This window comes from Acinonyx jubatus, chromosome C1, assembly GCF_027475565.1.
Source record: "Acinonyx jubatus isolate Ajub_Pintada_27869175 chromosome C1, VMU_Ajub_asm_v1.0, whole genome shotgun sequence".
Classification (NCBI taxonomy): domain Eukaryota; kingdom Metazoa; phylum Chordata; class Mammalia; order Carnivora; family Felidae; genus Acinonyx; species Acinonyx jubatus.
This window is the reverse complement of record NC_069381.1, coordinates 206621363-206645905: the sequence shown is the minus strand read 5'-3', so window position 1 is coordinate 206645905 and position 24543 is coordinate 206621363. Positions and strand designations below refer to the sequence as shown.

General features: G+C 43.3%; 1 protein-coding gene across 12 annotated transcripts in view; it reads left to right on the top strand.

Moving 5' to 3' along the window:
* The window catches only part of COL4A4 (collagen type IV alpha 4 chain), a 130148-nt gene that overhangs the window by 67905 nt on the left and 37700 nt on the right, over window positions 1-24543 (top strand). For all 12 annotated transcript variants that reach the window (XM_027048808.2, XM_027048814.2, XM_053215885.1 and 9 more), the window contains 12 exons: window positions 4497-4569; window positions 5740-5846; window positions 8167-8350; window positions 9753-9821; window positions 11029-11136; window positions 11620-11838; window positions 14274-14435; window positions 15389-15559; window positions 16036-16179; window positions 19274-19381; window positions 20464-20645; window positions 21504-21567. In XM_027048808.2, coding sequence (XP_026904609.2) covers window positions 4497-4569; window positions 5740-5846; window positions 8167-8350; window positions 9753-9821; window positions 11029-11136; window positions 11620-11838; window positions 14274-14435; window positions 15389-15559; window positions 16036-16179; window positions 19274-19381; window positions 20464-20645; window positions 21504-21567 — 1591 coding nt within the window. The remainder of the gene's footprint in view (window positions 1-4496; window positions 4570-5739; window positions 5847-8166; window positions 8351-9752; window positions 9822-11028; window positions 11137-11619; window positions 11839-14273; window positions 14436-15388; window positions 15560-16035; window positions 16180-19273; window positions 19382-20463; window positions 20646-21503; window positions 21568-24543) is intronic.

Genomic DNA, 24543 nt, shown 5'->3' with positions numbered 1-24543 from the left:
TCTGTACCCTCCTGGGGACTCCTGGGGTTGGGAGGGACGCATGCTGGGTAGCAAATAGATGAGTACGTATGGCTGATGATGATAAAGGCCATCACCGTCTAATGTAGCTTGAGGGGAAAAGCTGGAGGAAATGAAGACAAAGAAGTGGCTGGAGGTTATGTGGGGTTGTGGAGCACGGGGCTTGGTGGGTGCGTTGGGTTTGGGCTTTTATTCTGGATGACAGGGAACAGCCAGCGGAAAGTTTTAAGAAGAGACAGACATAATGCTCTATGGCTGACATTAGCTTCGAATGGCTCACTATGGTAGTTCTGGTAAGAACAGATAGCAGGGGGCGAGGGAAGGAGGGAGATGGGCTGGAGGACTGCTACATAGTCCTGGTGAAATATGATGGTGGACAAATTAGCATGTTGGTGCTGGGTGTGACGAGAAATGATCAGATTCTCGATGTGTTTTGAGATCGGTGCTAATAGATTGGCTGTTGGGCTGGACATGGGATATTAGAAGGAGAAAAGTAAAGGATAAGACCCAAATGGGAAAGCCAATGTGAGGAGTAGGTGTGGAGTGGGGGAAGGAAGTATCACTGGGGCCATCTTAAATTTGAGGTGCCAATCAGACAAGCAGGTCGAGGTGTTGAAGGGTAGTGAGATGGTATTCAGGTAAGAGACGCCGATGCGAGGTCCAAGGTGGAGATACAGACACTGGCTTTGTCAGCGTTTATGTGATACTTCGTGCCACAGAGTAGATCTATTTTGAAATGGTTCTCCTCTGCTGACCATTACAAGTGACTCGAGTTGAGGCACAGCCTTTCAGCAACTTGACTCCTCAGAAGAAACTCACTGGCCCTAAGGGCATTACTCTGGAGGCTGGACACAGCCTGCCTGTCCCCTCTTTATCAAAGAGCCTTAATCCTGGGGTGACCTGGAGCCTACCCATCAGCTTGAATGTCCTCTTTTCCATTTTCCCTGGGACATGCTATGAAAATAAGGTTCCAGTCTGAGAGCCTTAAGTGAGGGTGACAATTAGGCTCTCTCTTGGTACCACCCTCAATACACCTGCAAAACACACTCACAAAGTCTGCTTGACAAGAAACTAACTCCTTAATACGTGTATGTTGAATGAACACGGCCACAGCTGTTAAGCACTTTGCATTTTATAGTCTGCTTTTTCCATTCGGCATTTGAGCACAGTCATTTTTTATAGTGGTACCTTCATTAAGAAGATGCTACTGGTTCTAAAATATTTTTGTGGCTTTCTCTTGAGTTGCTTCTCAGGGCTAGCCTCTTTGAGTGTGAATTGCTAGTTTGCCCAGGGTTGTCCTGGCTGAGCTTTATGTCATTCGGCTGCTGTACGGCTTACTCTTAGGACAGGTAATGTTTCTGATGTCTTTTTTTCTGTACATGATCCTGTCCATATGACTTCTCTGCATTAAGTTCATCACAGTGTGGTTATAGCTGGGGACTAGATCCTTATACCACAAGGCACTGTGAAAGCAAAGTGTTTGGGGGAAAGGAATGGATACAAAGAGAGAGCACAGAGGAACCACAGACGATCACTGTGGGTGCTCTCACGTCATCGGACATGTCCTCTCTCAGCAGCTGGTCCCTGGCCTCAGAAGCCACAGATTGGTAGGGAAATAGAAAACAGAAAAGTGCGTTTAGGTTCTTTACATTTTTTTTTTTTTTTTTTTTTTTTTTTTTTATGGTTCGAACAAAGCTTTGTATTTATTGCCATAGTCTGAGGTTGGGGGTTTCCTACCAAGATGCTGTCATGTTAAGCATGGGGACTGGGAGGCACGTGGATCCACTTTCAAATCCCAACTCTGACACTGGCAAGCTCTACGGTCTTCCTGAGCCTCAGTGCCTCATTTATAAAATGGACATAACAATGGGGTAAGAATTCAGTTCAGTAACATTTTCTGAGGGCTGTAAGGGATACACCAGTGATCAAGCAGGGTCACTGCCCCTGATGAGTTGTAGAGCAAACCAAAGGTCATGGACTTGACATGGGCTAAATCTGACCTACTGGTTTGTTTGGTTTTGTCTTCGTGATGTTTTATTTTGTATTACTAATAAGATTTATGGCGGCCCTTGAGAAATTGGAAGTTCATTAACACAGGGTCAGTGCATTCCCACAGTTGCCAGGAGCTGAGAGGTGACCGTGCATGTAGAAGGGCTGGGTGCTCCTGGCTCCGCGCGGTCTATCCATCTGCTTCCCTTGCTAGGCACGGCCCCTGTGGGCATCTGTGGCTCAAATCCCTGATCTAGACCATGTTTTAAACAACTGTTACACGGCTGGCAGAGAGGAATTTGTTTTGTTGCTGTTGAGACTTTGTTGTTGTATTAACACATGTATTTAATGATCTCAGGTCTTGGAATAATGACAAGTAGCCTTGATCCCAAAGCTGCTGGGAACCTTTGCCCCAAGAATCTCTTGGATTCAACATTTGTTTCACTAAGAATCTAAGTCTAAGTGCCATGAAGGCAAGACGGTCTGCTGTTAACTGTTGTGTCCTTGCTACTCTCAGTACTCCCTGGCCCTGTGTAGATTGTCAGTGAATGTCTCTCTAGTGAAATCCAAAACCGGTGCTGGTTATCTATTTTTTTTTTTCTCACTAGCTCAAATAAGTCTGAGATCTGACTCTAGTGCTGAATATTCTATATCTGCGCAGCATTAGAGAAATTTATAGTACATTCTAAGTCTTCAATGGCTAACTAAGGAGCGGCTCAGACTCCCGGGACACCAAGGTCTCATTTATTAAGCATTCCACTGGCATTCTCCTTCTGGAGAGAAACTGGTTCGTGTGCTAAATGAATGGTTTTATGTGTTGATAGTTTATCCATCGGAAGGGCGTTTTCATTATCTGCCTCTTGGGCTGAACACTGTGTCTCATATACTTTGGACCTGTCATGTTGTCACTTATGACTTAGTCTATACAGGAAAAATAAGCATTTAAGCAACACTCAACCCATATTAGCACTTTGCGATTTCTAAAGTTCCTTTTCTGTCTATTCCAGCTCTTTCTACTGAGAAATTTGTTCCACCCGCCTTTTTGATGTCACATAGACATCGTTACCTGGGATGCTGTACTACAGTGACGCCCCTGGCGGGGGTGGGGGGGGGGTAGTTGAGTGGGTGTGTGGAACTGTTTTTTTTCTACATCAGATGGCTCCCAAGCATTTTTGCCATTTGGGTTTTTATGCCTGTTGCGTACGGTTTTGGCTTCCTCTTCATTCTTACTACTTAATGCTGCCATCATACTGATCTCCACTGTACCTTCTTCTCCTCTTAGTAGTTAACTGCTTATAAAGTGCCAGTTAAGCAGGTTAAGCTTGCATGAACTTGTTAGATTGTATGAAAATAAGGCAAGGTGGCATCTGTGTGGGAAAAGTAAATGGTCTTCTCAGTCATTTTTACCTCCGTCTAAATTCTTATCTGTGTTTCTTGACTTTCAAGGTCATCTGATAAGTAACCTTAAGTTATGTATAGTGTTTCTGTAGCTGTATTTACTATGATGCTTGGCCACTCTAATATGCTGATGGTAGGTTTCCAGATTGTTGACATGGCTTAATATTCAGTAATATGTAACACTTATAAAACCATGACCCAAACAGTGAGTCTCAGAGCAATGTTGATGTCAAAAGATGATGAGCCCATCAGTGAAAATCAGCTGTTTACTTGCTATATAGAGGAAATATATCAACCGTGTAACCATGGTTCTCATTTTCCCCTCCTCTTGCCCATCAGTTTCCCTCAATATCACAAGCTTATCCCTAAACCTCTGCCTTCGGCTTTAGTGGCAGCTCTTGTGGTTAACCTACCTTCTTCTTTACTCCTCATTCTATTAAAATGCTCAAGATAGTTAAAAAATTTGATTATAGGGCATTCCTGGGTGGCTCAGTCGGTTAAGCGTCCGACTTCAGCTCAGGTCATGATCTCGCGGTCCATGAGTTCAAGCCCTGCGTCGGGCTCTGTGCTGACCACTCAGAGCCTGGAGCCTGTTTCGGATTCTGTGTCTCCCTCTCTCTCTGACCCTCCCCCATTCATGCTCTGTCTCTGTCTCAAAAATAAATAAACGTTAAAAAAAATTAAAAAATTTGATTATAAATTTTTATGTTGAGATAAATTTTATGTTATGACTCAAAGAAGTTACACAATCACACAGAGAGTTCCCATGGACCCTTCGCCAAGCATCCCTGATGATAGCATACATAACCATAGTACGTTGCCAAAACCAGGAAATTGATAATGATAGATGCTTCTGTTGAATCTGGTACAGACCTTATCCAGATTCCACAAGCTTCCAAATGCAGGTCAAGACCTTCAGTTTTGTAAGGTAGGACCCACCTTAGAAGGTAAGGAAGAGAGTGATACCACGGGTACCACACCAGAATCTGGAACAGGTGATTTAGAAGGAAAGAAGAGAGAGATTAGATGTAGGTGAATAACTTTTGACCCATCAAAATTAAACTGATTCATTCCTCTTATTTCTCACCAAGGGAAAACCCGGTGCTGCAGGACCACTTGGCAGTAAAGGAGAAAAGGGAGACATGGTTGTGTCAAGAGTGAAAGGTGAGTCTAGTCAATCACTTAGCTCCCTGCCATTTTTATGAATGATAGATGAACTTTCATCTTGTATTCATTTCCCTGTGACCACAGATCAATTCTATAACAAGACACAGGATTGTTCAGATTGCTTAAAAAAATATTCCTGGCCCGGGGCTCCTGGGTGGCTCAGTTGGTTGAGTGACTAACTCTTGATTTTGGCTCAGGTCACGATCCCAGGATCCTGGGATCAAGTCTCGTGTCAGGCTCCGCACTGAGCGTGGAACCTGCTTAAGATTCTCTGTCTCTCTCTCTCTGTGCCCCTCTACCCCACTTGTGCACTCTCGTGCTCTCTCTCTCTCTGTCTCTAAAATAAAAAATAATATTCCTTGACCTTCACAGAGTGGTGAGAATGTGGAACCTCAAATCCTCTATCTCTGATTTGAAAATATAGATGCTCCTTTAGCCACCTATTTAAATCTTCATTACTGTGAACTTGGATTTGAAGACCTCCTTTGACCTGCCTACCAGTTTTTCAGTGCGTTATGGCATCCTGTGTTCATCAAGACTATTTTGGTCATGACAGAAACCCAGCTTGAAGTAGTTTTAGAAAACATTATTGACTCAGCCAAACAAAATTTGATATGTTAGACGTAGTCTCCCAGGACAGCTGGGTCCAGGGGACTGCACCATCTGCCTTTCTCCCCGAGACTAGCTTTCCCTGGGCTGTGTGGGTAGACTGCCCTTCCTAGCAGAAGCTCTAAGTTCTTACAAAAAGGAAGAGAGCTAGCTCTACCTTCTCAGCTCCAGTTTGAAAAACAAAACAATTCTGGAAAGATTGGCCTAGACTGGGGCAAGTGTGCAGCCACGGACTACTCCCCATTCACCACTGCTAGGGGATGGAGTACCATGTTGGGCACCACACACACAGCGGCCATGTGATTGGTGCCTCCTTACACAACCTCCTCGGCACAGCGCTCCCCAAATAAGAGATCCTGTGGGTTTGGCAGTTGTGTTTCCTCCCTATGACTTTTGTGTGGTTGTCTTTATGTGACTTTAGTCAATGGAGACACTCAGGGGAGTCTCTACCGGCCCACCTGGAGGCAAGGTCATTGCTTTTACCTTTTGTCCTGTGTTTCCTTCTACTTCACCCAGCTGCTGAGAAGGGCTTGAATATCTTTCGGCCTTTATTCCCAGGGCAGAAAGGAGAAAGGGGTCCTGATGGGCTCCCAGGATTTCCAGGGCAACAGGGACAACATGGCCGGGATGGACTTCCTGGAGAAAGGGGGGATCCGGGACCCCCGGTATGTATAATTCTTCTTTGGCTGTAGAGTTTCATTTCCTTATATGGTCACAAAGCATCTGTTTTCCCCTTCTCAATTTAAAACTGTAATTCAGTAAAGTGTCATGTGCTGTGAATCAGAGTCACCTTCCATTGACTGCCAGAAAAAGATGATTGTTACAAAAGGTGTGGCATAGTTGCAGATGGTCTGAAATCCTGAGTGACAGTTGAGTCACGGCATGACTTTCTGTCCCGTCTTTGGTCTTTGTATCATTATCATGGTGTTTATCTATTTCTGGGGCCCTTGTCTCTAGCTACAAAGCCCCCAGTGGCTGCAGGCCTGTTCAGTTAACTCTGTAGGGAGGAGCATAGAACACAGGTCCTGATAATGACCTTCAGTTCTGTCCCCAGGTGAAGAAGCACGTGAGGGGAAGTGGCAAACAAGAGAGGGTGAACTGGTGCAAATCTGAACTGACATGTTAGTTGATGGAAAACCCCACTGACAAATGATATTTTTTGCATTTTTCAAACATGATTTGGGTGGAGACCATGTGGAGGTAACGGAGGTCGTAAGAAAAGACAATGAGACATGATCCTGGGCTTAGGAACTTAAAGTATCGCGGGTACATGAGGCATGTTTGGATGCCTACATTATGTTTTATTCACATCATTAATTTTCTTTTTTTTTTTTTTAAGTTTATTCTGATAGAGGCAGAGACAGAGAGAGCTGGGGAGGGACAGAGAGAGAGGGGGGAGAGAAAGAGAATCCTAAGCAGGCTCCATGCTACCAGCTGCAGAGCCTGATGCAGGGCTCAATCCCACGAACCATGAGATCATGACCTGAGCCGAAGCCAAGAGTCAGACACTTAACCGATTGAGCCACCCAGGCGCCCCCACATCGTCAATTTTCCGAAGAGCAATCCGCTTTCACATTTTATCCTAGGAGATGGAGGCCGAGGGTGTGTTACTCAAGGTCACCTATCTGTCGAGTAGACTACACCGCAGGGAAAACCCCAGTCTGTCTTATGCCAAAGCATGTGCTACTTTCACCAGCCTGTGCTGCCTGCCATCAACAGTGTCGTAATAGAGAAGGACTAACTTCTGATTTATAGGCGCTCCTTCAGACAGATGGTATGTGAGTAAGAGAGGCCTGGAAATCAAACCAGGGTAGATGGTCAGAAGTCTCTCTCGTCTTTCAGCTGATACCAAGTATCATGATAATCATGAACGAAGTCTGCCTTAGATTTGGCAATCCTTGTTTTGTTTACTCTCCCGCTTCAGGAACTATCTAGAAGCCAATGTCACTGAGTGGCAATGGTCCTCGGGTTCCGATCTCATTGTAAAAAACCAAAATGTACCCTAGGTCGCATTAGGTGAGGGGTTTCTATAATGGTCTAGAGCGGTCCTCCTAGATTCGTTGAACCAATCCAGATTCACAAGACTGTCATCACCCACATGTGAGACCAGGCTACTCGGGAAGACAGAAGACACAGCCCTCAGCTTGCCAGCAGGGTAGCATCAGACGTGCGTCGCTCGTATGCAAGACCCCTGGTAGCTGTTCATTCGGCGGGAGAGCGTGAAACGAGATCCACACGCAGCACATGTGCCAGCAGCGTTGACTGAGAGCCTCCTGCCCCACAGGGACACGGCCTGTGGAGACCCCACAGGGAACCACCGCTCAAGGGAGCCCCGGCAAGGACTCCGCACAGGTCTTCATAGTTTTCCAGACCAGATGCAAGTTTTGCCACCAGGGGTTGATGTTACCATAAGCAATGTTACCTTGTAATATATTTGACATCCAATTTTTAGGAAGTTTCCAGAGGAACAGAACTAGACTGTTAACCAAAGGTCAAATTCTTAAAGCAGGAGAAGGAAGTGTTGGTCAGCCCTTTCCTTGCAGACGTGGAGGGTAATTGAGTCTATCCTGTGTCTTCTCATAAATGCAGGAAAACAGTTTCAAAGACCTAAGAATTTATTTATTCAGCTTGTAAGCCTTCTTTCTTACCTCCCTCAATTGACATATTTCTGTATTTCGTTATATTTGGTATTAGAGAGTTGTTCTAACAAAAAATTTCTAAATTCTGTATTGAATACATAACACAGCTTTCTGTATTTGAGGTGGACCCCCCAGCCATAGCATCTATATGTTTGTAAATTTTTATGTAAAGGATGAAGAAGAAACTAAGTTACTCATCTATTGGTGATTTAATAGCTTGCTATTGAGGAACTGTCTACTGGAAATATGAAGTTTTTCCACAGCTTCTATAGACTATGACAATGGCTGCTTTAGGTTTATGGACTTGCAAAGATTGGTAGTTGACTCACGATGCAAATATTCCCAGGGGGATCATGAAGACGCAGCCCCAGGTGCAAAAGGGTTTCCTGGATTGCCAGGGCCCCCAGGAAGAACAGGACCTAAGGGACAACCAGGACTAGGATTTCCCGGGCCACCAGGAGAAAGAGGGCCACCAGGAGCTCCAGGCCGTCCTGGTGAGAGGGGCCTTGAGGGCCTGAAGGGTCAGAAAGGTAATTTTGAAGGTTTTGTGTTACAGAATGTCGGGGGAAAATAGTGGAAGCTAAAGCGATCCCCTCTTTGGGGCCAAACTATTGTAGCAGAACCACTAAATAAAATTCCTTCAGGCTGCTGTTCAAACCTTGAATATTGCCAGACAAATAAAAGCATTACAGCACAATCAATATTTACAACAAATTCTTAAAATACTAAAATGTCTTTGTTGCATTATTTGTCTAGCATGCCAAAATTGTCTTCATTCATTTCTCAATCCCAACTTACGCAATCTGCATTAAATTTACATATATATTCAAAATATCTACTTGTTTATAGTCTTTTGAGACAACGCAGTGTATCTTAATAAAAAACACCAGTATTTCATTTAAAAAATACATCACTGTCCTTGAAAACCCATTTGTAGGCATTCTAGAAAGAAAGAAAAAAGGAAGGGATTTCAAATATATTTGACAGTTATTTGAATTTAAACAATAAAGTGACTTGCAGTATTATAGCTGAAAACTTTTGAAAAGGCTGGAGAAAGAATTTAGATTTTTTTCTTTTGCAATATGTGCATATACCTTGGACTACGTTATTAACTGCGAAGTTTTAGAATGAAATAATATCTTTGGTTCTTGCTTCAACAACATAGAAAGGCAATAGTTTGGCCCTCAATAAGGTTTAAGATTATGGTTCTGGACCCATCAAAATATAACAGTATTTTTATTCATTTGGTACATTTTTGATTTGAGAGCATATGAAGTAATACATTATAATTATTTCTATGAGAAAAGAGAAATGTTCTATTTTAAAGGGGAAGGAAACTGAGAGGCACAAGCTTCGGAGTCTTACTGTCTTGACCATGAAAATGGCGGGTGACAACGATCACATTGCGGAGTCATTAAAAAAATTCAAGAGACAATACATTTGAGGCCACTGACTCATGGTAGCCCCTCCCTGAATGGCAGCTGGTATTAATATCTCAGCGCCCCTGCCCCCCCGTCATCTACACACTCCCACAGCCAAACTGGGAGTCAGATCTTCTGAACTCAGTGTCAGATGTTGCTGTGATTTCCTGCTTTACCAAATCTTCTGATTCCATTGTATTGGATATCATTGAGCCTATAAATGCATTGTTTTCTTCTAGGCTAGTAAAACTGATACTTCTTGGAATTTTTCCTATTCCCCCTATGTTTATAGCTGTCTGACTGTTGAAGTTCAGATTTCAGGACCGAGCTTCTAGAAATTCAGAACAAAGGTAGTTCAAGTGATCTAATGATACTTGGGGTCCTCTTATCCCTTGGATGCCACATATACTACATGAAAAGAATATCTTGATTGAGTTGTCTTTGGGATTCATGTTACATGGGGCTATCAGTTGTGTGCATGCCACTTTTTTTTTTTTTTTTTTCATTCCAGGCGATACAATTTCTTGTAACGTAACCTACCCTGGGAGGCCAGGGCCTCCAGGTTTTGATGGAGCTCCAGGTATGATCAATGAGAAGTTAACTGTTTTAACTAGTAAAAGAACTAGTAAGACAGATGAACCAATAGTTCATCATCAGGCAACTAATGAGGATATTTCTAAAACTCTTACCGGGTTTTGAAGCCAGTATGAGTGGTAATTCCCATTGGGACTCTAGTCTACTGGTTTGGGCACCCTCTAGGTGGGTTTTTAATTTTTTTTAGATCTCTGTGTAACAAAATTTACCTTGATTTGATCACAAATCAGTGAAAATGTCTGCTCTTTGAGAATTTAAAAACTGTATTTCCTATGCCCCAAGAGTGAATAATGATAATTTGCTTACTGATTACATTTTGCTCTCTTCTGTTTTCCAAATCTCAAGGGACATGAACACTCAAAGTTGAAGTTGGCAGGTGCACCTCCTTTAAAGTTATTTTAGCTGAGATCACTTACAGTAGGAAATGTCAGAATGGTTTTTTTCTTTAATTAAAAAATTTTTTTTATAAATCTCAATTCCTTTTGCAGGTGCTTTTTGCCTATACTTCATTTGAGGGCAAATTCAGTAAGATGCAGGGAAATAGATTTTGGCCTTCACCCAGCAGGCCACATATCTTTCTTCCTACAGAAGGGGCTATGCTCTAATATTTGTGTTGACACAGAGCAGAGGAACCAAAAGGTTCATCTGAGTGCTGGTGTATGTCTCAAAGGCTTTCAGGAAGAATCCTTTATGTATGACTTAAAGTATACTAACAAGGGGCACCTGGATGTCTCAGTCAGTTAACTGTCCGGCTTCAGCTCAGGTCATGATCTCATGGTTCGTGAATTTGAGCCCCACGTCGGGCTCTGTGCTGACAGCTCAGAGCCTGGAACCTGCTTCAGATTCTGTGTCTCCCTCTCTCTCTGCCCCTCCCCCGCTCACAGTCTCTCTCTCTCTCTCTCTCTCTCTCTCTCTCTCTCTCTCTCTTTCTCTCTCTCTCTCAAAAATAAACATTAACTTCTTTAAAAAAAATGAAGTACATGAACAGAATCATTCTTTGAAACACTTATTTGGAGCATGTGATTCATAAAATGATTATGTAAACCAGGCGAGGCAACATCTTCCATAAAGTAGAAGTCCTCTGAAAAAGACCGCATAGAGGTTTTTTTGTTTGTTTTTTTTTTTAAATCACCTTAGTTTGTTCTCATTTCATTTGTGTTTTACTGAGTCTGGGTTTGGTTGTTATTGTTTAGGACCAAAGGGACTTCCGGGCCCTCCGGGCGCTCCAGGGTTGAGGTGTTTAGATGGGCCAAAGGGTCAGCGTGGCAAACCAGGAATATCAGAAATACCTGGTCCACCTGGTAAGTAAGTGGTTTTCAGTTAAGAATGTGTGTAGACCTCGAAACTCGATGACCTTAGTAAGCAAATGGCCCACGGATCCCTAGGTCATGGGGGGATGTTTTTTCTTGAAACACTAAGCTCTTAGCTATGTTTTGATAATTTTTAGGTTCTGGTAATTTTGTAAATGCTCAGGGCTCCTTCCACCTGAAAGCATGAGTTATAGACTACTGTTGGTCTGTTATTTGGTAGAAACTGCTCAGTACAGACAGATTGCCAGTGGATGAAAGCGATTAGGGAAACATTGTTGGCTTCTAGAAAACACAAACTCACAACGTATTTTCCTGTGAAAGGTGGCAAAGCAACGTTGCCTATTAAGTTACTCTGAATTTTAGTTACGTATCCCTGTGTTTTTTTCTTAATGTGTTTTTATCAAAGTAGTAGTCTTACATTTGTATTGGTTCTATATTTGTACGTTTAACAATTGAAACAATATTTTTTGATAGGTTTTCGTGGTGACATAGGAGATCCAGGTTTTGGAGGTGCAAAGGGGTCCTCCCTTCCTGGGCCCCCAGGCTCTCCTGGTTCTCGTGGAGCAAATGGGCAGAAAGGAATCATGGGAGACACTGCCTACGGCCACCCAGGTCCCCCGGGAGAGAGAGGTCTTGCAGGGGTGCCGGGGTCAAAAGGACACAGAGGTGATCCAGGACCTCCAGGCTTTGCAGGTATGAGGGCTGTCCTGTCCCTGTGGTCCATAAAGCTAGCTCAGGTCTGCAACAGGTCACTGAAGACTATTTAGACTATCTAGCCTTAGAAGTCTAGAACGCAAAATGTCCCCCCAGGCGTCTTCCCTCATAAATGAGCGCTGGTCACATTTCAAGTAACCTGAGTCCTTAGTGTTGCCTTTGCATTTTACTGGTTCCTTTCAAATCCAGGGCAGCTCACTGTGACTCCGTCAGTTCAGTTTGATTCAGCAGCTACTGGACATCTGCCTGCTTCAGACTCAGGACAGTATGTTCGCTCTGTAAACGCCCAAGGAGCAGGGCCCGGGGAACATGCCCACTGCCAAAGCCAGGTTGAAGGACCACCTGTAAGAGGAGGGGCAGCTCAGGGAGGCGGAACAGGGTGAGATGGTGTTTAGGGAAGCCCCATGGAGGAGCTGGGGGTGGGCTGGGCCCTGGCACACAAGCTGTGTCATTTGAACAGGTGACAGGGTGGAGAGACTTTCATCCCAGCAGGGGCAGCAGGCGGGGAAGGTGGGAGGATGGCCCTGGCACTGATTTTCATCCATTTCCAAATTCACCAAGGATTCTTCAGGATCCTCAGCAGAGGTCTTTAGATTTAATGTGCTTAAAAATAAACCTGGGTCAGGGCCATGAAAATCATCTTCTGGGCCCCAATCTCAGAAATGTTGATTCATTACATCAAAATTGGATGGGGGCCAGAAATTCCATCTGAACTTACTTAGCCTTTTGGGTGATGGGGACCAAGAATGGACCCCAGACTGGAGTTTTACAAACACTGTTCTGGGTCTTTTCTGACAGTGGATGGGCCAGCATTTATTAGGTGTCCACAGTAGTATCATCGTACAGGGCACGTGGAGGACAAGGGACTAAGCCACATTCTGTGTCACCAGGGAGCTTACTTGTTCTGTAGTTTGTAAGTCAAAATATTCATATGCAAAACCCCAATTAGTTGGAAAGTAACAAGATAATGTATTATCTGAGTCAGTAAAAATAATTTTGACTTAGTAATTCGCTATTTCACTTGTGAAGATGTATCTAAGGGAAATGTTCAGCAGAAGATAAAGGTTATTATGAAAATACTCTTGGGGGCACCTGGGTGGCTGAGTCGGTTGACCATCTGACTCTTGACTTTGGCTCAGGTCATGATCTCACGGTTCGTGCAGCCCTGAGTCAGGATGTGCTGACGGCCTGGAGCCTGCTTGGGATTCTCTCTCTCCCTCTCTCTCTCTCTGCCCCTCCCCAGCTCCTGAACATGCTGTCTCCCTCTGTCTCCCTCTGTCTCCCTCTGTCTCCGCCCCTCCCCAGCTCCTGAACATGCCGTCTCCCTCTCTTTCCCTCTGTCTCCCTCTGTCTCCCTCTCTCTCTGCCCCTCCCCAGCTCCTGAACATGCTGTCTCCCTCTCTTTCCCTCTGTCTCCCTCTCTCTCTGCCCCTTCCTAGCTCATGCACCATGCTCTCTCTCTCTCTCTCTCTCTCTCTCTCTCAAAATAAATACATAAACATAAAAAAAATACTCTTATATCATCCACATTAGAGGATGGGAACAATAGAGGTAAGTAATACATACACTCTCTCCCTCTCTCTTCCTCTCTCTCTGCCCCTCCCCAGCTCCTGAACATGCTCTCTCTCTCCCTCTCTCTCAAAATAAATACATAAACATTAAAAAAAATACTCTTATATCCACATTAGAGGATGGGAGGATGGGAACAATAGAGTTAAGCAATACACACGCACACACACTCTCTGTCTCTCAAAGGAATACTATTCAGCTTTTAGCAATTAAAATTATATTTATAAAGATTACAACAAAATAGAAGAAATTTGCAGATTCATATGCAATGTGAAATAATCCAACAATCGAGTGTGTGCTGTGATCACTACCTTAAAAATACAAACATATGAACAAAAGTATGATGAAAACTGGGAAAAATAAAAAAAAAATTAGGTTAGGGCTTGGAATGATGGGGGATTTTTTTTTTCTGAAAATTATGACACTGCGTCTCCAGTCAGTAGAAATTTAAGAGTTCAAGTGACGAAATAGCTTACAAAAAGCACGTCCATACAGTGCAAACTGGGTGGGCGAGCATTGTGGCGATTTGGTGTGAAGCCCGCCACCATGTTAGAGGTTAATTAGAATCAGGAAGAACTGTGTAGTTTTTAAATTAGCATAAGCAGCTTTTTTGTTGTCTACGCAACCTTATCAAGGAACTCTCTGAGTAATGCGTGGTTTTCCCATTCATTTGGAGCTCGCTACCATCTATGATAAGAAAATCCTGTGCGAGACTTAACTCCTGTGAGCACTGAGCCAGGATCAAAACCTTTATTTCTGGGATCGATACGCATCAACCTTTTGTTGCAGGCTGACTCTGTACAGTTTTGTGCCCGGAGTGTCAGGAGTGCGTTGTATCATTTCAGGGCCGGCTGGTTTGCCCGGATTCCCAGGTCTCAAAGGCCCCAGAGGCAGAGAGGGAAGTGCTGGGTTTCCAGGGATCCCAGGTCCACCGGGCCATTCCTGTGAAAGAGGCGCCCCGGGAACACCAGGGCAACCCGGACTCCCCGGGGCTCCGGGCAGTCCAGGTAAGTGTCGGCACATGTCAAGACCTCTGTAGGGTCTGCAGCTTGACTCTTCTCACCAAGGAATAGGATCGCCTGCTGCTTTTTTACCGAAGGACAGAACCAAGACTCTTGGGGCAGAGACCAAGGACTGTACTATTCACAGAACGGCAAGTAGCATGAGCTTCCTGGTGGCTCGTGTCATTTCCCCTTGTCCCCCTAGTGTCATGGGGGCAACAGAAGCGGGGTTAGATGGGTGTTACACATGCAGTGGGGTGCAGCATCCGAGAGGAGCGCTGTGCCTGGGGAACTGGTGCTTTCTAGCAGCCTGCAGAACAGCCAGCTCTGTTGTAGGGGCTGGGGAGACCCAGGAAGAGGCATCTTTCAACACAAGGTGCTGGAGGGCTATTTCCAGTGTGATCTCCACTTCACCATGTGCTTTGTCACCTGTTGTGCAAATCCTGTTGGATTCATCCAGATGTAGGGATCCACCCTCTCAGTGCATCAAAGCGAGGTTGGGGCCATCCCTGCCACCACAGCTTTCTTCTTGGCACCCATACTCCTAGATGACATTGCTGTGACTTCTATAATCCTCTGTGGTGAACACGACCAAAGTTCACTCGGCCATAGCTTCAGGAAACACCTGGAAAGTTTTCTTCTATTCGTCTCAAGAGTAAATGCTAATAATAATAATTTCGTTCTTCATCCTTATCCATTTTCCATTTTTCAAATGCCCTTCATAGTACTCGTGTCTCTCTACTGGAAGGTAGTTTTTCAAGTCACCTGCCTTTCTTTTTCTAGCAGCCAGAGAAATAGGTTCTTAGGCTGATGGAGGCTTGCCATTGTGATTTGAGCCAATAACCAGTGTTTCATAGGCACAGAGACACAATTTAAGTTATCATGAATTTTCTTTCCTGCCCCGTGTGTGAAGCCAGTCTTCAGTCTTCATATGTTATTGTCATTGTGGTTTGTCTCAGGTGCCCCAGGTTGGAAAGGACAGCGAGGGGATGTGGGGCCTCCTGGTCCGGCTGGAATGAAGGGTCTCCCTGGAGTCCCAGGACGGCCAGGGGTAGATGGGCCCCCCGGACCCCCAGGGCTCCCAGGCCCCATAGGCGATGATGGACTGCCTGGTCTTCCAGGCCCAAAGGGTGGGTAGTGCTTTTCCATTATTTCTCCCTTTTTATAAACCTCAAGTCCACTGCTAAGTAAAGAGGTAGGTAGATGGGAGAGGTGGGTGGGGGTGTTAGGTCCACAGAACCCGTAAACACTTCTGCTCGACAGACAGGGTAGAGCTGATAAGGTGTAGGGTCAGAGCCAATGTACTTCTGTTTTGGATGAGCCCCCACCCTCCAGCCCCGTGTCCCTGGCTCCTGGTCCCCTTAAAGCATTGTGGGGTCAGGGCTCAGAAGACATAAAGGCTTCACTTCAGCTCTGTGGGGCGGAAAGCTGAGTAGGCGAGCACGGCCATCACACGCTGTGAGGCTGATGGCGGTGGTTCACCTTCAGGACAAGCTGAGGTACGCGGGCGGGCACACCTCCACGCTGACAGCAAGCCCCACGCGTCTAGGAAGCAAAGTAGCTTTTAAAATGGCTTTTCTAAAAATTCATGTTCTCATTTCATCAGGATCCCAGGGGCTGCCTGGCTTCCCAGGTTTTCCAGGGGAGAGAGGAAAGCCTGGCCTGGAGGGGCACCCTGGCCGTAAAGGGGAACCAGGAGAGAGGGGTCGGCCTGGCTTCCTCGGAGACAAGGGTGTGAAAGGCGCCAAAGGTAAATGCGGTTAACAGCATGATGATGATGCAACATGTCTTGTGTCTGGTGTTTGATCAGAATGGGTAAATATGGTCTTTGAAAAATAAATGGGACTTGGGATGCCTGGGTGGCCCAGTTGGTTGAGTGTCTGACTCTTGATTTCAGTTCATGAGTTCGAGCCTTGAGTCGGGCTCTATGCTGACCACAAGGAACCTGCTTGGCATTCTGTCTCTCCCTCTCTCTCGCCACCCCACCCCCCACCACACGTGTGCTCTCTCTCTCGTTTTCTCTCTCAAAATAAGTAAACATTTAAAACAATTTAAAAAAAAGGAAAAAGAAACGGGACTATCCTGAAGCTTGGATTCCTCTTCCTTTTAGATTGCAGGTGTTTGTTTTAGAATTTTAAACCACTTCATTTTCCTTACCTCTGTATCATGTCGCATATAGCTGATAAATGAATTGCTCTATTAATAGGAAAAAAAGAATAACAGATGCTTTGATTTATAGCTATTGAGTTTGAGAGAACCTTCTCACCTATTGGGAAGGGAGTACAGGTAGGGCCCCTGGCCCCCAACCCGTTTCAATTTTTCTTCCTTCCTTCCTTCCTTCCTTCCTTCCTTCCTTCCTTCCTTCCTTCCTTCCTTCCTTCCTTCTTTTCTTTCTTTCTTTCTTTCTTTCTTTCTTTCTTTCTTTTTTCTTTCTTTCTTTCTTTCTTTCTTTCTTTCTTTTTTCTTTCTTTCTCTTCCTTCCTTTCTTCTTTCTTTCTTTCTTTCTTTCTTTCTTTCTTTCTTTCTTTTTTCTTTCTTTCTTTCTTTCTTTCTTTCTTTCTTTCTTTCTTTCTTTTTTCTTTCTTTCTCTTCCTTCCTTTCTTCTTTCTTTCTTTCTTTCTTTCTTTCTTTCTTTCTTTCTTTCTTTTTTCTTTCTTTCTCTTCCTTCCTTCCTTTTTTTCTTTCTCTTTCTTTCTTTCTTTCTTTCTTTCTTTCTTTCTTTCTCTTTCTTTCTCTTTCTCTTTCTCTTTCTTTCCTCTTTCTTTTTTCTTTCTTTCTCTTTCTTTCTTTATTTTTTTTTTTAAAATTTTTTTATGTTTATTCATTTTTGAAAGACAGAGAGAGAGAGACAGAGACAAGCAGGGGTGGGGCGGAGAGAGGGGGGACACAGAATCTGAAGCAGGCTCCAGGCTGAGCTGCCAGCACAGAGCCCAACGCGGGGCTCAAACTCATGAACCACAAGATCATGACCTGAGCCGAAGTCGGATGCTCAACTGACTGAGCCACCCAGGCACCCCTCTTTCTTTCTTTCTTTCTTTCGAACGAAAACATAATTTTTTTTTTTTTTTTTAATAAAGAGCCAGATAGTAAAGATTTTAGGCGTTGCAGGCTGTATGGTCTCTGTTGAAACCATTCAGGTCAGCTTTGGCAGCATGAAAGCAGCCAGAGACAGCAGTGAATCACGCTAACATAGCTATGTTCCAATCAAATTTTGTTCATGGACACTGAATTTGAACTTCATTTAATTGTCACATGTCATAAAATATTATTCTCGTTTTGCGTTTTCCCCCTAACAGTTTAGAAGCGTAAAAATCATTCATAGTTCACAGATTATACATAAACAGGCTGCAAGTGAGATTTGGCTCTCCAGTTGTAATTTGCAGACCTCTGAACTGTAAGAAGTCCATTTTCATCTGAGCCGTGAGTTATGCCTCCCCCAAGCTTCATTTAAAGAAGGAGTTGTCATTGCTATTAAAAAATAAAAATTGCAAGACCACTGGTTTAAATGTTTTGTGTCCGTCCCTGTTAAATATTTACTTTTACCAATTAGCCATGAGGCTGCAGTGAGTGAAGGTAACGTTTCATTTCCAGGGTTGAGAATTAATGCTTGACAATTTTGAGAAACAAGTTTTTTGTCCTTAAAGCTTTTGGGGTAAATAGCCTCCTATAAAATTCAAATAGCTTTTACTTCTTTTTTTTTTTTAAGTTTATTTATTTATTTATTTTGAGAGAGACAGAGAGAGAGAGAGAGAGAGAGAGAACAAGAGGGGGAGGGGCAGAGAGAAAAAGAGAGGGAGAGAGAACATTTCAAGGAGGCTCTGCACTATCAGTATGGAGCCTGACGAGGGGCTCAATCCCACAAACGGTGAGATCATGACCTGAGCCAAAATCAACACTCAGACGCTTAACCGACTGAACCACCCAGATGCCACCTTCTAATTATTTTTACTTCTTAGTTGATTTATTCTACTATTATGTTTTTGTTTTACTAGCCTCTAAATTTATTACATAGAATCAAGGAATCACAGTCACTCTTTGCTAGCGTAGACTGAGTGATATTTGCTATGCTACTATGGTCTCCAAAATAAAAAACAAAAATTAAGAAAGTAATATTACACTGTGTTTTAACTAACTGGAATTTAAATAAATAAGTAAATTTTTTAAATGCCCTGATTTGTGTTTGCTCCCATGGTGTAAATATTCCCACGATGGCTCTTTTTTTTTTTTTAAAGCTGCCAACGGTTTAACAACTGGCTTACAAAATTCTTGTATTGTTAATAATTGGCTTTCACCTTGCTGGGATGAGCCCACTTGAACACACTTCTCCAACTGGACAGTGTTTACAAAAATCAGATGGAAGCATCATACATTTTTCCTACCTTTCAGAATTCTCTGTGTGGAGCAGCAAGTTGAAATAAGTGTTCTTTTAGTGTAAGGAAAATAATAGAGTGTGGCCAGGAAGGAGAGGACGGGGAACTGAAAAATATGCAATGGGCAATTCACATTTAACAGGATAAACAGACATATTTTAGATCTGGGACTTTTCAAGCCTGTCTTTTGACACTTAAACCTCCAAGACCCATTTGGTTGTATTTAGCACACATTCACTGATCACTCCCTGTACACCAGACCCTGTTGCCGGACAAGTTGGGAGAGAAATGTAAAAGGCACGGCCCTTCCTTTAGAAAAATAAGTTGATGGTATGGACATCGTGCAAGCTGTAAACATAAGTGCGGTTTAGTAACTGAAATGTGGATTTGCAAACCGGACGTAAAATGCTGTAACAGAAGAATCACATGTGTGGTCCTTCTGTTTGTCTTCTCTTGCATCATTAATATCTCAAGGAGCAAGGGGACCCCCAGGAGATGAAGGAGAGATGGCTGTAATTTCCCTAAAGGGGAAACCCGGGGAACCTGGACCTCCTGGAGATAGTGGGTTCCCAGGAGCAGAAGGTAAGCACTTAGATTTTTTTAAGACTGAATCAAATGAGTAGACTTCTTTTTGGATCGTTCAAACAAGCATGTGTGTCAGACAGCTTTCCTAATAATGCTGAGATTAGGAGAGGTCATCTTTTTAAGATATAACTATACCCAGATTAACCTCATGCTGTATTTTTCTTTTGCTTTTCCATGCCAGAACTTCAAATTCATAGGTATGTATAGGCTTGAACATTCCAAACTAAGACCAATCCTAAGATTATACCTATAGTACCAGTTCCAGGTTTAAAGTACCCCTGTTTTTGGTGACTGGTATTAAAATGAATAATTTTTTTTAAAGTTTATTTATTTATATAGTAGGGGAGAGGCAGAGAGAGAGGGAGAGAGCAAATCCCAAGCAGGCTCCGTGCTGTCAGTGCAGAGCCTGATGAGGGGCTCAAACTCACCAACCATGAGATCGTGACCCAAGTCGAATTCAAGGGTTGGATGCTTAACCACCTGAGCCACTGGGCACCCCGAATAATTTTAATTATTAAAATTGATTGTCTAGGTCATTTTGACCATTCTCAGTCTTCAGTGTGCAGATGAACCCCGGGGGCTCTTGTGAAAACGCAGATCCTCAGTCAGCGGATCTGGGGCAGCCCAACTCTGCCTTTCTAACAATCACCCCGATGGCTGTGCTGCTGCCCCTCAGAAACACTGTGTGGCAAGGATTTTGACCACCACATTTGTGTTCTCTTTCCCAAGTTCAGATTTAGTCTGCACGAAGCCCGGCTCTTGTCTTGGCTCTCTCCTGAGCTAGTTGTTAGGGGGCGAATGTCTTTTAACTGGTCCGAGGTTCTTCCCCATTTGTAAAATGAGGGTGTGAAAGCGAACGACCCTGCATGCCCATTCCTACCTCGGGTGTCCCCAGCTCTCTTCGCGGACGCTTCTTCCACTGAAGCCAAAAACCATCACAATGTGGCTGAGGGCAGGAATTCGGATTTCCAAAACCCTTGGCTTCATCTCCTAAGTGTAGGACCCACACCCTCAAGCCTAACTATTGCCCAGCCAGGGATTTCCTCAAAGAGGTTTGTTAACACTTCCCACCCCATCAGGTGATAAAGGCAATCCGGGGATGCAGGGGAGGAGAGGAGAGCCGGGAAGATACGGACCACCTGGATTTCACAGAGGGGAGCCTGGTAGAACTGGGCACCCGGGGCTCCCTGGAGCCCCAGGCCCTCCAGGCTCACCCGGGCTGAGAGGCATTATTGGTTTTCCAGGATTTCCAGGTGACCAGGTAAGTGGCTGCTGTTGGGGAGGAAAGAAATAATAAAACCCTTTTGCTTTCGGGATGCCGATAAGGAGTCATAATTTGCCAGTATATATCATTGTCGTTTTACCGCGTTTTAGAATAGAAGGGATATGCCAAAGGAAGGATGGAGCCTTCTGGCAGGCTATGAGGTAATTATAGTTTTTGGCCAGTGTTCATGCCTGTTTCTCGTAACAGATGACCAGGTCACTTACTCCACGTACTGTACCCCCAGCCTAGTTTAAACAGCTCTACCGAAATTTATCTCATGACTGATGGTTTATCGGAGTCAAGAATCATCTGAAATATAACCCAAATTCTGGTTTCTAAGCCTTCCTATTGAGTTGCAGATATCACAGATTTTTCTGTAAATACATTTGGTCTTCATAACCGTGAGTGAAATACTCCCTTGGGAAGCCAGGAGGTACCTACATGTAGGAGCCTACATCATAACTTCCAGAAGATGTATATAATTTGCTACCCATCATTTGGAATCAAATAGATTTTTTAAAAGTTTTTGGTAAAAGAAAAAAAAATGTCTTCTAACAATGTTTTATTTGGTATCAGTTTGCTCGTTCAAAACTTAAAATTCAAGTCATGTGATGCAATTACTGTTATGCAGTCAGGAATAGAGAATTGGACGCTACCCGTTGGTACCTCCAATTCTGGGCTTTAGCAACTTTTAAAAGCGAGGCACATGGAGTAGCATTGCCTGTAATGCATTTCCAATTGTCTTTACCACTGCAAATATATGGACAATGGTTATGGAAGATTATAACGGGATCATGTTGTGAATGTGCCATTTGTATGTGAAACCAAACAAGGTCTTTTGTTTTAAACTCTCAGGGTGAACCAGGTTCTCCAGGGTCCCCTGGAATTTCAGGAAGCAATGGACTGAGAGGCCCTAAAGGTACGCTCCGGAAATACAGCAGCCGTCCACCAGGCTTATGGTCCTGGGTGTTCGTAACACGATGGGCACGCACATTTGGCAGAAATGAAAAGTTAAATCCGTCAAACAAACTGCAACATCCAAGGGCTTCTTTTGATTATTTTTTTTAATTTTTATTTAAATTCCAGCTCTTTTTTGCCCTTTTGCTCATTTGTTTCTTAAATTCCACATATGCATGAAATCATATGGTACTTATCTTTCTCTGACTTATTTCTCTTAGCATAACGTTCTCGAGCTCCATCCATATTGTTGCAGATGGCAATATTTCATTCTTTCTGATGGCTGAGTAATATAATATACCATTTCATAAATATAAATATAAGTATATGTATATTTATATGCATATACACAACACACACACCCCACATCTTCTTTATCCATACATCAAATGATGAATGCTTGGACTGTTTGCATAATTTGGTTATTGTGGATAATGCTGCTATAAATATTGGGGTGCACGTATCCTTTCGAACTGGTATTTTTGTATTCTTTGGGTAAATACCTAGTAGTATGATTACTGAGTCGTAGGGTAGTTCAATTTTTAACTTTTCGAAGAACCTCCATACTGTTTTCCACAGTGGCTGCAACAGTTTGCCTTCCCACCAACAGTGCGAGAGACTTCCCCTTTCTCTGCATACTCTCCAACACCTGTTGTTTCTTGTGTTGTTAATGGTAGCCATTCTGACAGGAGTGAGGTGATAGGAAATTCAAGTTTTGAATTTCATTTCCCTGGTGATAAGTGATGTTGAGCATCTTTTCATGTATCTGTTGGCCCTCTGGAGGTCTTCTTTGGAACAAGGTCTATTCATGTCTTCTGCCCATTTTTTAATTGGATTTTTCATTTTGGGGAGTTTTGGGTTATATAAGTTCTTTATAAATTTTAGACACTAACCTAGCGGTTCTTTTTAGACTGCTAGATAGTCAAGCACACGAAACACAAATCATCCACATTTGTCATTCGGATCCAAGGGTACTGGAGAGAGAACAGTATGCCTGTAGAGCACACAGGTCTTTCTCTTCAGTGGGGGTCGTTCAGTGGTCTTTGTAGTGATTGCAGCTGCGTTAATGACAGCTCAGCTGCATGAAGACCAGATCCACGTTGGTGGGCAGGGTCCACCTTGGCTTATAAGCCTTCTGTACCATAAGACCCAATATCTCTTCTAAGGACTCCATAGATACGACTTTTAGGGTACTGAGACAAGAGTCACAGTGCACAGAGAAGGCCAAGGCCATGACTTCCTACCAGGTGTTAATATTTCACTTAAGAATTTCTGGGCGACATATAACTCATAGTTGGGTCATGTTTACCGTAAGCCAGGGGTCAGCAAGTGTGCTTTTTCAAGGGGTCAGACCACAGATATTTTCAGCGATATGTTCCCTGTTAAAACTACTCAGCTGTGCATGAGAACACCTATAGCATGAAAACAGCCAGACAATATGCAAACAAGAGGTGTGGCTGTGTTCCAGTAAAAATGTATTTACAACAAGCCACAGGTTAGATTTGGCCCCATAGGCCTTGGTTTAACTTGTACCATAGCCATGTTGTCTCATAACACAACTGACATTCTACCTTAATCAGATTTCCAGGGAAACAGAAACAAAGTTACCTGTGGTTAAAAATGTTCTTAGAGAGGGGTGCCTGGGTGGCTCAGTCGGTTAAGTGTCCAATTTCAGCTCAGGTCATGATCTCGTGGTTGTTGAGTTCAAGCCCTGCAAGTGCTGACAGCTCAGAGCCTGGGGCCTGCTTCAGATTCTGTGTTTCCATCTCTCTCTGCCCCTCCCCTGCTTGTTCTGTCTCTCTCTCTCTCCAAAATAAGTAGACATAAAAAAAAATTTTCTTTTAATGTTCTTAGAGAAAGAAAGATTTCATTAACCCTTTATTCAGACACACAAGCAAACAAAAATCAGGGTATCTTAAATTGCGATGTTTGCGTAAAATCTTTAACATTGTAACTATCCTTGCATACCATTGGGTTAATATTTTTCTTTGACTCTTAATTATGATTTACCTTCTTAACCTTAACCTTAACTTCACTATCTGTGAATTCACACGTTTGGTAAGCAGTTATATGTTACTTTATCACATATTAAAATGAATAACTTTAAAATATAAAAGAGTAGGCACACCTGGCTGCCTCAGTCGGAAGAGCATGTGACTCCTGATCTCGGGGTTGTGAGTTCAAGCCCCATGTTGGGTGTTGACAGATTACTGAAAAATATAATCTTTAAAAAAGTAAAGTAAAATATTAAAGCATAATGAACCACTAAAAAACCTCCCTTACCACCCATGAGACATGTTGTGCATGTTGAGAGACTCCGTAAATAATAGGATAATTGCTATAGGAAAAAAAGAAGTGTGCACACTTATTTATCCAGAAGGAATAACGTAGATATCTTCTTCAGAAATAGTTACAAGTAGAGAAGTTTTCATATTTGAGTTGACACTTTATAGCTTCATGGTTTAAAACTCACTCTTCTTCTGCTTACCTGTACATTTATTATAGTCCCCTCACCCCTCTCAAAATACAAACCTACTTGTTATTTTCTTCATACTTGCTTTTGGCCATGTTTGCAAGGAACCGAAATGCATGCATGGTACCTGGAGTCAAAGGTCTCTCATGAAGCCCATATAAGGGTAATGAATGAAACCCATACTTTAAGCAACCCATGGTTTCTCTTTTGAGACTTTTGCGCTTTTCTTTATGGGCTGTTTCTTTTTCTATCTTTCTTTTTTTATAAATGTTTATTTATTTTTGAGACAGAGAGCGCAAGTAGAGGAGAGGCAGAGAGAAAGAGAGAAAGAATCTCAAGCAGGCTCTGCACTGTCAGCACAGAGCCTGATGAAGGGCTCAGTCTCACGAACCATGAGATCATGACCTGAGCTGAAATCAAGAGTCAGATGCTTACCCAACTGAGTCACCCATGCACCCCTCGGCT